Source organism: Narcine bancroftii, chromosome 4 (genome assembly GCF_036971445.1).
Source record: "Narcine bancroftii isolate sNarBan1 chromosome 4, sNarBan1.hap1, whole genome shotgun sequence".
In the NCBI taxonomy this organism is placed as follows: domain Eukaryota; kingdom Metazoa; phylum Chordata; class Chondrichthyes; order Torpediniformes; family Narcinidae; genus Narcine; species Narcine bancroftii.
This window is the reverse complement of record NC_091472.1, coordinates 95311462-95329329: the sequence shown is the minus strand read 5'-3', so window position 1 is coordinate 95329329 and position 17868 is coordinate 95311462. Positions and strand designations below refer to the sequence as shown.

Sequence of the window (17868 nt, the reverse complement as noted above, 5' to 3'; positions counted from 1 at the left end):
AGTAGAGAAAGGACTGTATGCCCAGCTGCATACGTGGAGCATTCATAGAGGGGTTTCTCTGCCGCACAGCATTCTGCGAAGTCAGGTCTGCAATTGCTTTTTTCCCCACAGTCTTTATAAGTGCACTATAGCACCACCAATTTTCCCACTGTTTAAAAATTGTCCGCTATTGCTGTTTATTGTTATTTATTTCCCCCTCCCTTTTTTCCTCTCTCTCTCTTTATACCCCCCCCCCCACCCCCGTGACTTTCCCATGCAAAGTTTATACCTTCATTTTAATCTTTTCCTGCACTCAAACAAAACTAGGGTCATTTTAATCCCACATTCCAATTAGCCCTTTCACACTTGCCTGATTGCAGAACCGGCATATGCAAACGCCAGGGATTGTACTTGGGGTTGAGGCAGTTGATCCCTGGTGTGAGATGACATTATCTGAAGGCCGGCGTTGAGCTGATTTTGCTTTCACGCTTGCCACTTGAAAGACTGATTAGCATTTGATTCCTGGGATCACTTACAAGTGTGAAAGGGACTCTAGCTTCCCTGATGTCCACTCAATGGAAGTCCCTGACTGCTGATATCAATATGAATCTGTTTCTGAATAGGTGAAGTTTGTCTTGATGAAGGGAAAACAAATTCAGCTATTTTTTAAAAAATGTGCCTTTCAAAATGGCCTCACTGAATTTTAAGGTAATTTTACTTACTTTTACGGCAGGGCTCCCCAGTATTTGAAGATGATAATGAGTGCGAGTTTCTTTTTGTGTGGCGTACTCCTGCTGCATGCCCCATTCGTAGGGCTCAAGGTAATAGTTTGTGCATTCAACAGTATAACTTTAATCATATTCTTCTATTACATTTTTGTTCAGGGACCTGCTCAACTTGGTCTCATCAGGAGTTGAAGTTGATTAATTTCTTTGTTTAAAATGTGCTTTTTTTCCATTCATTTACAGTTTAAAATTTGTATCACGCTCTCATATTTCTTTTTAAGGTTAAAGTTTCTCCAACATTTACTGATAATTGAGACTTGATAGCTAGAACAAGTCATGAAGCTCTTTCAAGGATAGTCTCCAGTGTTTGTTTTTCTGTGTTTGGGCTGTATGCAGTATTATGGTCAGCTTCACGATGACCTCTTTTGATGGTAATTCAGTATTCCCATCATCTTTGCTAATTGCTGTGTATTTCAAGGTTTCAGTTTGCAACTCTTAGATTGCTTTCAACTCGGGCTATTAACAGACCAAGATGTTTTGCCCGATTTCCTTTATGTGGAAATCAAAGTGTGAAGGATGAAATTTTGATAGATGCAAGAGATTTCTAGATCCTTTTTAAGGAATCAACAAGCAATAGACCAATTTTAGATTCAGTAGTGTTTTATAGCAGCTTCTGAGGAATAGCAGTAGAATAAAGTTAAACAAGAAAGTCTGCAGATGCTTGATTGTAATTTAATACACAAAAATACTGAAGAAACTCAACAAGTCACTCAGCAAAGATATAGGCCCATAACCAACATTTCGGGACTGAGCCTTTCGAGTAAAAAAAAAAGCAGGCATCTGAATAAAATGGTTGGGCGGGGGGAGGGTAGGGGGAGCAACACAGGCCCACAGGCAAGAGATCATGGATGGATTATGGGTGGGAGGGCAGGAGAGAAAAAAGGAGGGAAGTGATAATTCTCTGAATGGAGAGGGAAAAAGGTGGGGAGCTGGAGGAAAGGAGACAGTGATAGAGAGACAGGGGAGGGGCCGAATGGAAACCGAGAAATTGTTAATGCCCTCTGGTTGGAAAATGCCCCCACAGAATATTAGGTTTTGTTCCTCCAATTTACAGGTGGCCTCAATTTGGTAGGGCATGAGGCCATGGACAGACATGCTCACATGGCATTGGGGCGTGGAATTGAAATAGGTTGCAACTGGGGGGTTCCCCACTATTGCAGTAGACAGAGTGAAGGTGCTCAACGATACAATCTTCCAATCTCTCCGACGTAGAGGAGACCACAATGTGAGTACCAGATGCAGTTGATGTCCCCTGCAGATTCAGAAGTGAAGTGTTGCTTCACTTGGAAGGACTGTTTGGGGGGCCCCAAATGGAGGTTAGGATGGAGTGTAGCATTTCTTGTGGTCATAGGGGTAGGCACCAAAAGGGTGCTGAGTGGGAAGGGATGAGTAGGTGAGGGAGTTGCAGATAGAGTGGTTGCTGCAGATGGTGGAGAGGGGAAGATGGATCTGGTGGAGGGATCATGTTGTAGGTGACGGGCATTGTTGGTGATGTGTTGAATGTGGAGGCTGGTGGTGTGGTAGGGGAATCCTGACCTTGTTGCATCTAGGGGCAGAGGGGGCCAGGGCAGATGTGAAGGAAATGGAGGACGAACAGATAAAGGCTGAGTTGATAGTGGTAGCAGGGAAGTTGTGTTTTTCTTTGAAGGATGACGACATATGAAATGAAAGGTCTTAACCTGGGATCAGATTTGTCAGATGGAAGAATTGAGAGAAAGGAATAGAATCCTTACAGAGGACAGGTTGTGAAGCGGTAAAGACAAGGAAATTTTGGGAATTGATGGTTTGGTAGAAAATGGCTGTAGTGAGTTTGTTTTCTGAGATGGAGGAAAGTGGATAAAGTTGACAAACTCATCATGGTTGCGGAGGAAGAGTTGAGGGGCCTTGCTTGTGCAAGCTTGTAGCATGGATTGCTCCACGTAGCCAACAAAAAGGCAGGGATGGCTGGGTTCCACAGGTATGCATGTCTCTCCCTTTGACCTGGAGAAAGAGGGATGAGTCAAAGGAGAAATTGAGGGGGCAGGAAAAGTTCTGTCAGGTGGAAGAAGGGACAGGTTGGGTCTGTTGTTGAGGAACTAAGAGCTTTGAGACCTTCAGTATGGGGGATGGAGGTGTATAGAGATTGGACATCTAAAATGAAAATGACACTTTTGAGTTCAGAGAATTGGAAGTTGTTGGAGAATGTGGATAGGCAGATGTAAGTGGGGAGGGAATGGACCAGGGAAGGTGGAAAATAGAGTCGAGGTAAATGGATACTAGTTTGGTAGGGCAGGAGCACATGGAAATGATGGGACAACTGGGTCGGAGGTAGAACCAGGCAATGCGGGGTCGAAAAACAAGAGTTTGGAGGCTGTGGGAGGGAGATAACTGGAAATGATGAGGTCAGAGTGTGATGTTCTTTAGTGGGGTCTTGTTCAAGGGGTAAGTAAGAGGAATTATCTGTTGCCTGACCTTGGCAAGGTAGAGGTCAATGCACCAGACCACAACAGCACCTCCCTTGTCTGCAGTTTTGATTGTGAGGCGAGGATTAATGTGGTGAGAATGGAGGGCAGAGCATTCCAAGGGGATGAGGTTAGAATAAGTGAGGGGAGTGGTGAAGTTGAGATAATTGATGTCTTGGCGGCTGTTGGAAATGTAAAGATCCAGAGCAAGCAGAAGGCCAGGGCAAGGCGTCCAAGAGAAAACAGAAGGTTTAAGGTGGGAGAAAGGTCTTTAATCAGAGGTGGAGAACTATGGTGGAAGAAGGGGGCATGGAGATGACCGAAAAAGAGTTTGATATCATGGCATGCATAGAACTTGTTGAGGTGTGAGCGAGGTTGAGGCCTCTACTAAGGACAGCATCTTTCTTTGAAAGAAGAATGTTAGAGGGATTGTAAAAACCTGGCAGGGGTCAGAGTGGTAGTCATTCATTGTAGTGTTGGATGTTGGGGGTGGGGGGAGTCAGGCAGATGAAGTGGATAGTTGGAGAGATCGGGGGGGGGGGATGGGGTTGGGGAAGTCAGAACCATTGCTTAATTCAAACTGAAAATGATCTTAAGTCTGAGCTTAAGTGAGGTGCAAACTGGAGGACATGGATTAAGGGTGAAAGGGACGAAGTTTAGGGAGAACATGGGCAGGAATTTCTTCACACAGAGTGGTGGGAGTATGGAAAGAATACCAGGTGAAGTGGTGAATGCAGTTTCAATTTTAACAGTTATGTGGATGGGAGCGGTATGGGAGATATGGACTGGGTGCAGTTCAGTAGGACAAGAAGTGCTGAAGGGCCTGTTTTGTGTGCTATAATATTCTATGGTTCTCTGGTTCTAATGTAATCTATGAATATATAAAACATGAATTGGATGATAATGGAACACTGAGAAGAATATGCTTACACTCTTACAGGTGAAAATTGTGAAGTTAAGGATCCCAAGTATGGTTATGTACTTGACCTACACCCACTTGCAAATGAAGATTATCAGGTTAAGGTTGATGTGTACACATATTACTTCCGGGTTTGTGACCAATTGAGAGGCATCAAGTGTGGAAGTGATACACGTGTTCAGGCAGATCCAGTTTCAGCATGTCAGGTGGAAGGAAATACTCACAAGATTGCTGGTATGTTTTCCCTTTAATGTGTTGATAGAAGTCATTATTTTTTTCTCTGAGAAAGGTGTTGGTTTCCCTCTGACAAGGGAAAACAGTGATTTTGGTAAATGGAAGTGGGTCGTTTTCTAAAGTTTATCATTCCCCAAAAGGGAGGCCATAGCACTCGGCATCAATGCAATTATGCATCTTGATATTATAATGAAAATGGTTTGTCATGTTTAACAAATGAGAAGTTTGAAAGCAAAAAGCACAGCTTGATGTAGGTGAAACAGGACGGATGTGGTCAAATTGGTCTTAAAACATCATAGCTGATTTCACAACCGAATACTCACAGTTCAGCATCTCAACTTGGGTCTCCTCTGAAAATACTGATTCCTTCATAAATTGGAGTCGTCCTTCCTCCAAGTAGCTTCATGTCCCCTCACCAGCAACCTGTTGTCTGGTTTCTTAGTTGGTTCTTCACAGTGAAAAGCTGTTGCTTTTGGCAGACAGTGGTACTGAATGAGTGGTAGTTACCATATTATCAGCACACATTTGGAGATCATTGCCTGATGATTTTATCAGTTTTACAAAGGCCTGATTTTGTGCAAAGCATAGTTTAACCATTGCAGGTGATGTGTAGTTTAACCTCCTCAACTTCATTTTAGTGCTTGCGTTTTGTTCCTGAGAAAGCACAGAATTGTCATTGTTTATTTTTAATTTTTTTTTGTTTATATTAGTAAAATCACCACAGTTGGCATAGCAGTTAGTGCAGTGCCAGTGATCGGGACCAGGTTTCGAATTCTGCACTGTCTGTAAGGAGATTGTATGTTCTCCCTGTGTCTCTGTGGATTTTCACCGGGGGGCTCCTGTTTCCTCCCACTGTTCATAATGTACCAGGGATGTAGGTTGATAGGGCGTAAATTGGGCGGCACAGGTTCATGGCCAAAATGGTCTGTTACCATGCTTTATGTTTACATTTTTAAAAAAGCTTCTTGTGATATCCATGGGAATATCCAGGAACAGGGGCCAAAGGTCCTTTTTGTGTACTGTAATATTCTTTGGTTCCATAAGCTTTGGGAATGAAATTTCAGCTGGGAGGCTAACGTGCCAATTTATGAGCAGAAAGCTGTGATTAAATATTGTTGACAGTCCTACTGCATTATTTTTTAGTTGATGGTGCAGGTTTAATTCTTGCAGCATGGAGAACTGTCGAATTTATCTATCTGGGATATTCTATAATCTAGGATCTAGCATTTCTTCCTTAAAGTCATGATTTGTTCAGTGAAATGTATTGCTTTCAGGCCATTACATAGGGTGTCCTGAGCATGAACGCACTAAGAAAGAGGTGGAAATAAAAAAATTTTCTTTGATCATATGGTTAGAAATTAGTTGACAACCCAAATGTCCTTGTTTAAAGATGCCACATTTTGTCTTTTTAACATGTTGTTTGGTCCTGATTGTGATTCATGGTGGATATTGAAATATTTTTATTTTGAAAAGGACGATTTACTCAGAACCTAACATATGAAGATGAATTGATAATGATAAACTATACCAGAGGTGATGTTTGCCATAAAATCTATGAACGATCAACAGCTATCATGTTCTATTGTGATCACAGACAAACTCCAGTAAGTAACTTCATATTGGTTGATGATATAATGCTTCAGATTAATTTTGTATTGCATGAAGGCTACAATTGCAATACTAGGCAGGCAAGAGAAACATGAGCCTGAAGTTGGAAGGGTGGTAGGAAGTATATTTGTTTAAAAATAAGCAAAAGAAAAGTGAGTGGCTGGGAAGGGTCAAGAGATGATAGGATACAAGACAGAAGAAGGTGGGAGGAGACCATTTTGGGGAAACTCAGAAAGAAAAGTTGGAACAGGTAATGAAGGGATAGAAACAGTGGAAGTGGACAGGGGATGGAAGTACCTGAAATTTAAAAATTCAATGTTCTTGCCATTGGATTTGAGGGTATCCAGGAGGAATATCCTGTTATTCCTTGAGTTTTGCCTGTCACTAGCTGAGAACAAATAGAACATTGCATCATAGTAATGCCCTTTGGTGCACAGTGTTGTGCCGACATACAAATTTGCACCAAAAACTAAATGTCCCGACCTAAACTCTCTATTTTTCTTACCTGCCTGTCTGAGTCTTTTAAATGTTCATTTTGTACTAGTTTCCACCACCACCCCTGGTAATACATTCCAGGCCACCACAACTCTTTTTTAACAAAAGCTTCCATTTCCTTCCTGAAATGAGATGACCAGAACTGAACACAATATTCCAACTGTGGTCTAACTAGAATTTTTTTTTAAGAGCTGCAACATTACCTCATGACTCTTGCACTCAATCTCCTGACTAATAAAGGCCAGCATACCATAAGCTTTCTTAATTGCTGATGCAGAGTTGGCCACACCAGGTGCACAAAATGCAGTAGATTATGTTAGATGATGTGCATGTGAGACTCTTCCTCCCCTGCAAAGTCCTTTTGACCTAGGATTCAGGTGAGCAAGGAGAGTAAAAGACCTCATCACGTGAACAGATGCTGCTGCTTGAATGGACGTCTGTTTCTCCCAGTACTTTGACTCTGCCGCATCTATTTCTGGGATGAGACGTTGTACTCCAGCTTTAGTTATAGTGCCCTTCATGATGTTTGGGACAAAAACACTTTTTTTTTCCCCTGTGCTCCAGAGTTGTGCCAATGAAAGTCAAAGAATGAGGGTTGAAAGCAGAATAAAACAGTAAGAGACCTTAGGATTACCAAATCCAACAGTTTTAAACATCATGACAAAGAAAGAGCTTACCAGTGAGCTTTTTAAAAAAAAGGTCTTGAAAGGTTAAAAGGTTCTTTTGCAAGACATATAAGACGAGTTGGTTTTCTACTGTTTCTCTCCAGTGCTAATAAAATTAGATGGCATCAACTTGATGTATACCACAACTAAAAACTCAATGCCCTCCATGGCTGGGGAATTCTACTGCAATTCAACTCATGAGGATTTCTGTTGGTCAGGTGTATGTAATTTACCATCAGTTATTCTTGTGTTCTGACTTGTTTGGTGGTTCACATTTTGACTTGGCAGAATCATCACTGGTCTGAGCTGCTGATATTAAAATGTAGTGGTTCACTGAACAGATAGCGTAGGAAAGGGTGTAATCTGGAAAAATCTGGAAGCTAATTTCACCAAATGATGCTTCACCAAGATCACACTGCAGAAGCAACTGGAGATGTTGACTTGACTTCAGTCAGTTTGAGATTTTGTTACTTGAGAATTCAGTGACACACCTGTTCAGCATGTTTTTTGCATTTTAAATTCTCTAGTACTATGGGATGTTTCATTACATTAGAGGTTCCATATACTCTTCCCCATTTCCACCCCCCCCCCCCCAGACTATACACTTGGTAAACCTGTTACATAGTTAACGCAAGAAGTTGATTTAATCTTGAACACTATTTAAAAAGGCATGAAAAGGTAAAACATTAGTCTTTCCTATAGTCAGAGGACCAGATAGTGTTCTGTTTGTCTTATGCAATGATCTCACTCTCTCTTCCCTTGCTCTGCCTTACAGTGTTTACCTCATAGACCTGCTTTCTCATGACCCCAGTGTTAGGACCTTCTAAATATATGAGCATTGCGCATTATCCCTGTGACCCTTGGTATTCAAGTTTTTTTTCCTCATATCTCAGTCGTTTGTAAATGAATTGGCCTTTATAGATGCAAGAGTTGATGGGAATGTGGGGAGAGCAGCTTGCAAGAAAAGTCTAGTTGGGGGGTGGGGGATGCTTTGAGAATTGGCATAGTCTTCGTGGGAAAATTGACTGATGTCAAAGGAAATATGAATACAAGAATCCAGGATTTTTTTGGCTAATTATAAATACCAACTGTTTCTATCCTCCATAATGCCTGGGGCAGACATTTTTTTTCCCTTCTGCTCCACAGTTTTAAATTTGTCATCAAATAATTCACGTGATAAAAGCATACATTACAGATTTTATTCAAAGTTGTTTATATACATTTAGGCTTGATGTTGAAATTACAGCACTTTTTACATATCGCCCCCCCCCCCCCCCCCCCATAGTGTTTGGGGCATTTGGCTTCACAGGTGTTTGTGAGTACTTGAGTACGTTCAATTACTTCATTGGTGCAGGTGTAAGAGAGATAGGCTTGCTTTTAAGCTTTTGATATCCTTTGGAGTCTGTAATTGCCATTTTTCAACATGAGGCTAAAAAACAAGAATGAAAGAGACATTGGCCAAGTCTTAAGATTACTAAAATCAGCAGATTGGAACATCATTAAGAAGAAAAAGCGTACTGGTGAGCTCAATAATCATAAAAGGACTGGTAGGCCAAGGAAGACCTCCACTGGTGATGTCAGAAGAATTCTCATCATAATGAAGAAAAATCCCCAAACGCATGTCTGACAGATTAGGAACACTCTTCATGAGGCAGGTGTAGATATGTCATTGACTGTCGTCAAACCAAGAACAGTACAGCACAATATAGGCCCTTCAGCCCACAATGTTGTGCCAACCTTTTTTATTGAATATTTTATTTTGAGACTTTTCAATTAACATGTAGTCAAAATGAAGAATAATCAAAAAGAAAAACATCAATTTAAATAATAACAAAATAATACAAATATTGATCTGTCTGTTGATATTAAAGTGAGAAAAAAGAGTCAACATGTGATTCAATTATTATAAAGAAAGAAAAACGACAATATTACTACAAAAATGCAAATTCAATGTCTGTTGAAGCAAAGGGAGAAAATTATAATAAAGAGAACTAAATAAGAGGAACCCCCCCCTTCAAGAAACAAATAAGAAAAAGTAAAAGAGAAAGAATAAGAAAAAGAAAAGATTGGCTTCACTTAGGATAAACCTCATTCCCATCAAGGGACAAATAACCTGATTTATCTAAGGTCCTTGTGCTACGGATCCTCAGTGCTACGAGCACTGTGTAGGGGTGGGGGAGGGGGGGGAGAGACAGGAGGGGGAATTGTTAAAGATTTACCTGATGTACCTTGGGTATGAATTCCATATTCTTGAAAATATATCATACCTGTTTCTGAGGTTATAGGTGATCTTCTCCAAGGGAACACAATTATGCATTTCTATCTTCCAGCGGGCTAAACCTAGTTGGGAATCAGATTTCCAAGAAACTGCTGTGCATTTCCTGGCCAATGCAAAAGTGAGCTTAATGAATTTAAACTGATAATTTGGCAGCTTCATTTTAGGTCTTACATCTTCTACATTCCACAATAAAAATAATTTGGATATCTGAGGGGATTGAATTCATGTAGTTTTTTTCCATATTCCCCAAATCTTCCCGGAAAGGTCTCATTTTAGGGCATGAATGCAAGAAAGTACTTGTTTCTTGACCACATCGAAAACATTGGTCTGTTATTTCCGATTTTGGTTTATGTAATTTTTGTGGAATAAGGTATAGCTGATGCAAGAAGTTATATTGCACCACCTGATACATTACATTAATCGTGCTGATCATGCTGTCTTGACATAAATCGGACTAGCAAAATGGATCAATTTCAAAACTCAAATCTGATTCCCACCTTTGTCTTTATTTGTCAAGCCCTTGTTTAGGGGTTACCGCCTGGAGTAAGGAATACGTTTTTGAAATAAAATTTTTGTGCTCTCCTTTCAAACCAGAGTCTCTATTTTGCTACACCATGGTAAGATTAGTGCTGGACCTAATTTGTTTCTTAAATAAGATCGTAACTAAAGATATTAGAAAAAATATGCATTTAAAACTCCATATTTATTTCTAATTTGCTCAAATGTCATAAATTGTCCCTATTCCTAACAATCCTCAATATACTTGATCCTTCTCTGGGACTGAGGGTCCAAGATTTTATCATTAATCATTAATGAAATTAACATGTTTAGACCCAGGGGTGTTTTAGGTGAAAGACCCCCACCCCGACACCAATTTGACCATTAATTTTTTCTATATTGTAGTTGTATGCTTTTAATGGAGGGGGGTCTTTAGGGCCAAATAATAATTTAGAATTCCATTTATATATAAGGTTTTCTGCTATTCTCTCACCAACCTCATGCAACTCCAATTTTACCCATGAAGACTTCTCTCCTCTATCAAAGAGGGAGGTGCAAACTTCATTTGGGTTACCCAAAAGTATTTTTTGAAATTTGAGAGTGTTAATCCTCCAAATTCTTAATTCCATATTAATTTATCAATAGAAACTCTGGAAGGCCTTGCCTTTCCACAGAAACTTACTGATGCATTTATTAAAGTTTTGAAAAAGAATCTGAGGTATAGGAACAGGCAAACTTTGGGGAACATAAAGTTGTACTCTAGGCAGCACATTCTTTTTTAAACAGTTAACCCTTCCAATCAAAGTTATTGGGAGGGTCACCCATTTTTTACGATCATCCTCAATTTTCTGAGGCAAGGGAAGATGCTTCAAGTTGCATAATTCTGCAGGTTGTTATTTACCTTAATACATAAATATTTAATCCCAATGAGCAGCCACTTAAATTGAAAATTTCTCTTGTTCATAATTTTCACCCGTAAGTGGCATAATTTTGCTCTTGTCCCAGTTGACTTTATTACCCTATATAATCACAAAATCTTCCAATTTAGACTGCAATTTTTGTAATGAGTTAACTGATTCTGTCAGATATATCAGAACATCATCAGCAAAAAATTAATTTTATGTTCTTCCCGATTGATCCTGAAACCCTTTATGTCTGGATCTTGACGGATGGATTCCGCTAACTATTCAATATCAAGAAGGAAAAGAGCTGGAGATAATAGACAACCTTGTCTACTAGATCTGGACAGTGGGAATGCTGATGAAATTTGACCATTAGTTATTATAGCTTTAGACTCAGAATATAGAGGTCTAACCCAATTAATAAATGTTTGTCCTAGTCCAATATTTTCCAGCACTTTGAATAAAGAAATCCCTCTCCAGTCTGTCAAAGACTTTCTTCATGGCGACATTCAGATCATCTCTTGTTTGCGCCAGATATACAATACTGTTAAATCTGCATACTTTGTCCACCAATTGCCTCCCCTGCACAAAGCCAGTTTGATCAGTGTTTATTAATTTAAGCAAATAAGTTGCCAATCTAAAGTGATATGGGCCACAGTTTCAATGGATCCCTATCTTTTTAAGAAATCGCCATCATAACTGCTGTCAAAAAGGACCCGGGAGAGTGTGGGTCACTATTTCCTAATCTAATACCTCCATTAACAGAGGTATAAATCTTCAACTTTCTGGAAATCCATCCTCTCCAAGGGATTTATTAATTTGCAAGGAGGCCAATGCTTCCCTTCTCTCAATTTGAGTCAAAGGAGCATTTAACCTCTCCCTTTCTTCTAAATTCAAATTTGGGAGATCCATTTGTGACAGAAAACTCTCAATTTTATTTATATACCCCACCAATTGAGATTTATATAAATTAACATAAAATTGCTTTAAAGCTTCATTTATATCCTCCAGTTTATAAGAGATCCCATCTGAATCTAACTTAATTGCATTTATTGTTCTGGAGGTTTGTTTTCAGCTGCCAGGAGAGGACCTTGTGGGCTCTGTCCCCTTCTTCATAGTGTTTCTGTTTAGATCTTATCTTTTTTTTCATTTTATATGCATATATTGTATTATACAAGCTTTTTATTAATTAACCATCTGTTTATCCTCTGAACCCACTTGTTGAAGATCCTTTTTCAAAAATAATCTCCTTTTCCAATTCTTCCACCTCCCTTGTATACTCTCTTTAATACCAGAGGCATAGCTAATTATTTGACCTCTCAAATATGCTTTTAATGTGTCCCTCAGAAGTTTATCCACAGTGCAGTTACAGTTGGTCTCACAGAACGTAGCTATTTGGGTCCGAATAAAGTTAAAAAAATCTGGCCTTTTTAACAGCAATATATTAAGGTGCCATCTAAAGACTGTCTCCTTATCTGGCATATCAATAGTCCAATACAAGAGGTGAGTGGTCTGATAAGAGTCTCACCTTGTATTCAATTTCTATGATCCTACTCTGTAAATGGGCTGAAACCAAAAATAAAGCTATCCTCGAGTAGGAATAGTGTTGTCTTGAATGTTGTGCTGACCTTGAGACCCTACCTCCCACATAACCCTCCATTTTAAATTCCTTCATATGCTTGTCTAATAGGTCTCTTGAACTTCACCAGTATACCTGCCTCCACCACTGACCCAGGCAGTGTATTCCACGTACTAATCACTTTCTCGGTTAAAAAGAAATCCCAATGATCCAAAACTCCAAAACCCCAACTCCTGCACCAAATCCTCAGCCACGCATTCAGCTGCAATTTCCTCCCAATCTTATCACTATATCATGATTCACTGGCAGAAAACCTGAGAATGCCACCCTTGAGTCCCTGTTCCTTAGCCTTCTGCCTAACTCCTTAAACTCACTCTTCAGGACCTCTTCCCTTTTCTTACCTATGTCATTGGTTCCAACATGTATCAGGACTTCTGGCTGCTTTTCTTCTCGCACCAGAATGCTGTGTACCTGATCAGACATCCTGAACCCTGATACCCAGAAGGCAACGTACCATGCGGGTGTCTTTTTCACGCCCATAGAATCTCCTGTCTGCCCCCCAAATTATAGAGTCCCCTACGAGTACTGCTCTCCTCTACTCCATCCCACCTTTTTGCACAACAGGGCCAGGCTCCGTGTCAGAGGCCTTTCCACCCTGTTTGCAGAAGAATTAATGAGCAGAAATTTAGAGGCTACGCTGCTAGATGCAAAACCTCTAGTTGGCCACAGAAGTATGTAAAAGAGCCTGCAGAATTGTGGAAGGTCTTGTGGGCAGATGAGATCAAGGTTAACCTTTATCAGAGTGATGGCAAGAATAAAGTTTGAAGACACAAAGATCCAAAGCATACCACCTTATCTGTGAAACATTGTGGTGCAGGTGTTATGATCTGGGCATGTATGGTTGGCCCAGGTACTGGTGCACTTACGTTCATTGATGTACCCGTTGATGGCAGTAGCAAAATAAATTCTGAGGTGCATAGAAGCATTCTATCTGCTCAAGTTTGAGCAAATGCTTCCAAAATCATTGGATGGTGTTTCACCCTACAGCAAGAAAATGATCCCAAACATACTACTAAATCAACAAAGGAGTTTTTCAAAGCTAAAAACTGGAAAAATTTTGAATGGCCAAGTCAGTCACCCAATCTAAATCTAATTGAGCATGCCTTTCATATGCCGAAGAGAAAACTTAAGGGGACAAGCCCCTGAAATGAGCAGAAGCTGCAGTAAAAGCCTCGTAGAGCATCAACAGAGAAGATACCCAGCACGTGGTGATGTCTATGAATCACAGACTTCAAGCAGTCATTGCATGCAAGAGATCAGAAACAAAATATTAAACATGACTACTTTAATGTAATACCATTAAAATGCATATTATGGCCCTGAAATAAGGTGAGTATGTCTAGAAAATGCTGTAATTTCTACATGGTTAATCCAAAATGTACATAAATACCCTTTAATAAAATCTGGATTGTGCACTTTAATCACATGTGAATTGTTTGATTACAAGTTTAAAACTGTGGAGCACGGGCATTTGAAGAAATAAATGTGCATATGTCCTAAACCTTATGAAGGACACTGTACATCTCCAAACAAAGGCTTAATCCCTCCCAGCAAGTATTTGCTACAACCTTGGAGATTAATTTTCATCTTGTTTTTGTAGCGTTGCATTCTTGCCTACCTCTGGTTCTAAAATGAAGAATGGCTCCAGAATTATTCTGGAAAAATAACAAAGTTCTAGCACTGTCACTTTCAATAAGGTATCTTCAGATTATTATGGAATGGCCTGGAACAGTCTTCATCTTCCATTATGAACTGGAATGAGTATTACTTGAGAATGATATAGGATTTAACAGTTAAGCATTTGCTGACCAATATAACCATTCCTCATTTAGTGATGGAGTCTTTCTTAACAAATTGGTGTTATTGTGTATCACTCACTGATGATGAACTTCTTGAGACTTTGAAGTTAACTTTCACAACAAAACTACATTTTTTGTGTCACTTTATCTGGTGGTTAGTCTTGATTGGTCTGGATATGGACACCTCCACAAAGTTTTGAAGCAAGACAAATTTGTATACTGGGAGGAAAATGGACCTGTCTTGTGGACAACCTGTCTCTGCTGCTTATTTAATTTGCCCTGTTGAGAAATGAGAGGAACAAAAAATATTTGAGTGATCCAGTTTGAGAATTACTGTCGTATTATATTATGCACGACTTGGCAATTGTAGCCTCTAAGAAGTAATGGATGGCATTAGCTTCTGTGATTTTTTGGGGGGGCTCACTCTGCTCCTAAAGATGCTAGCATGGAGGATGACAAGATTATCATAAACCTCTGATTGATATCTTGTATGTAGAGTTGGTCAAATCCTCTAATCCACTCAGCCTTGTCCCAAGTCAAAAACCTGTACTTCACATTGATGATAATGAAATAAAAGTCCATGTGTTTGCTGCTAATTATGTATTGGGAATAACAGGAGCAGAAGAGATCAGTTGCACCCCTGTCCTACTCCACCATTGGAAAAAGTTGTGGCTGATCAATCATGGTCTCAACCCCACTTTCTGCTCCTCTCTGATCCCTCTCCTAGACTACTCCCTGTAGTTCCAATATCTCAATTTTCTCTTGAATATAATTAATAAATCTACTGTCAGCGCATTCTTGGTTAGAGAATTCCAGGGACGTGGCCCTTTAAAATAAATTTCTCTTCATTTGTCTCAAGTGGATGACCGTTAATTCTGAAACAATGCTTTCCCCTCCCTTTCTATGGGTTATTGAATGGAGAAAAGTTCCACATACCAGGTGTTAAACTGGGTTTACATGAGCCATTTTGTAGTTTTAATGAGCTGGTAGTATTCACCAATATAGTTGTGGGACAATAATGTGCCCACTGTTGTTGACTGCTCTGTATTAGACTTGAAGGAAGCCTTTGACATTTCCCCACCATTTTGTGGGGAATCTGAATAACCTCCATCAGTTTAAATACGGTGTAGGAACAATGTAGCATGTGATTAAGTGGATGAGAGGGGGTGCAAGCAACTAAATAGTAATTCAAGTAGGCTTCTAAATTCCCTGTTTGAGTGATTTGTATGTCTCATGAGTATTTAAAATTTAATTTCTAATACTGTTTAATCTTTATATCTGAGACATTAAAAATCTTAGTTTTTCCCATGGTCCTGGCTTTGCTGTGGGACATGGCTTTACCAGGTTTTATTCCCCCCAACATCTTAGTGAGTTTAAGATGCCCTTCTACTCTAATTAATTCTGAGAAAGTCTTGCAACAGTAGGTCCAGACTGCAAGTTCAAGATAAGGAGAACAACCACCATGCAATTCAGTCAAAGTTGTCTCTGAATTTAAAATCAGACACTGTCAGACAGGTACTGTCCTGGGACATTCAGTGTGTGACCTGGGCTGGGGATCTTTGGTTCACGTTGTTCTACTGTAATTGTGGGTTTATTCTGTGCAAACAGATTCATGTTGTGAGCAGTTTGTGTACATTGATTATGAACAGCAAAATATTGGATTAGTGGTGTTAATACTGTAAAGGCAGTTGTATCAAAGGTAATGTAGAATAGCCTTTCGTGGAGCCCAGTGCCAATAAAAAAAATCAAAACAAAATCTTTTAAGTGCTATTAATAAAAAAAATGCTATAATTACTTGTTGGTCAAGTGATATTTGTGGTGGTGAGAATTGGTTAACCTTTCAGGTCGATAGCCTGTCATCATAAGTATTCAGAAAAAAATTAATCAAAGTAAAGCATTTTCTGTGCTTGACTTAAATATTTCCAATACTTTTAATTCCCATGCTAATTTAAAAAAAGGTGCACTTGGCAGGCACGGAGTTGTGGTGTCAAATGTCAAGAATTACTTAGATCAGTTGCAGACCAACTAATAATGAAACCTCCCTGCTTGCTTTGGCTTTATAGGATCAGGTCTTGCTGCCCCAACCCCAGCTTAGATGTATATTTTATTTTTTTTGAAGTGTTTTGTGGGCATAAACATTGTATTGTCTTTTTATAGAGATATGGTTTTGCTTGCAGGGGGCACATGTTTTGATGTAAAATTAAAAATGCTACCTGCTATGGACTTTTCTGCCGATCTCAAGGGATACTTGTGCATTGAGAGCAGTATAAAATTGCAAACTTTGGGAGATGCCCAGTACAAGAGTGCATGTAAATTCACATTTCATCCTTCCCTTGCAGGGCAAACCAGTTTTTCTGAGGGAAACACCAGACTGCACATACCTCTTTGAATGGCAAACATCATATGCTTGCCCACCTTTCCAATCTATTGACTGTACTGTAAGGTATGTTCTTATAAATTTCTTGTTAATGTAAGAATAATATTCAAGTATGATTGTTGAAATGAATTGATTGAATTGTAAATTGGATTTTAGGATGTTGTATATTACAGTCCTTGGTAGACTAATAATGCAGCAGGCTCTGTGGTAACAGCCAAGTGTTTATAGCTTAGATATGACAGATGAACCCTAATGGTTCTGGAGCTGGCTGCCATTTACTTTTTTAAAAACATTATAGTGGGTGTTAAGGGTTCTATCCTTCTTGTACTTTCAAACACAGAAGTCCTGGACTTGTAGGTCTGGTGTTCTGAATCTACAAGTGTGCATTGCAGTGGAAGAGGAACTTGAGCAATTTTTAAGGAATCTGCTGAAGGTATTTAAATGTAATCTGGTGTTCCAATCCAGAGCCATGTCATTCCTTGAATTGGGGAGTTCTCTCTTGGATCTGAAAAGCAAAATAGCTTATGCTATAAATTTAAAATAAAAACAGAAAATGGTGGAAATATTCAACAAATCAAGTTGCTTCTGTGGGAAGAGAAACAGTTAATATTTCAGATTAAAGAACATGGTTTCTCTTCCCATAGATGCAGTCTGGCCACTTGAGTCTTTCTAGCAGGTTGTTTTGGTTTTGTCTCTTAGACCTAATGTTGAAGAGGTAAGAAAAATGAACCTATCCTTAATTTTTTTGAAGTATTTTCATTGGGTTCTGGTCAGTTATGTTAAAAGTTGATTTCTTTATAACTATAAATATCTGAACTATTTCAAATCTACAGAACGACATTTTTTTGCAGCAAACAAAGCTATGCTGGGCCCTTGCCAGTTTTCAGCTTGCAGAAGGGGTGTCTGTAGTGGAAGCATCAGTAGATAGGAAGGAGAATGCTCCCCCCATCTCCAACAGTTCCCTTGGTCCGGGGTCCACAAAGGAAGGTAGACCCATTTTGCCCTGAATTGGTAAATATGGACATGAGATTTGTGCAGGTGATCCTGGGTGATGGAGTAACAGGGCACTAGTTCGAGCAGCAACTCTGCTTTTCCAAGGTTGGAACTTTTTAAGTTGGAATTTCTTGTATGTATGGTGCTTTTCTTTTTTATCCAAAATGTATGCAAGGCAAGGCTGTAGAACAGAACACTAGATTGCATCTCTACATTTTCAGTAGATGTCCACTAGTAGAATCCACTAGTAGATTCA

At 39.5% G+C, this 17868-nt stretch overlaps 1 protein-coding gene across 1 annotated transcript in view; it reads left to right on the top strand.

The window, feature by feature from the left end:
* igf2r (insulin-like growth factor 2 receptor) overlaps positions 1-17868 on the top strand; it is a 194839-nt gene that overhangs the window by 118911 nt on the left and 58060 nt on the right. Inside the window, exons 26-29 of the mRNA XM_069932070.1 lie at positions 713-800; positions 4146-4358; positions 5832-5962; positions 16582-16685. Of these exons, the coding sequence (XP_069788171.1) occupies positions 713-800; positions 4146-4358; positions 5832-5962; positions 16582-16685 (536 nt within the window). The remainder of the gene's footprint in view (positions 1-712; positions 801-4145; positions 4359-5831; positions 5963-16581; positions 16686-17868) is intronic.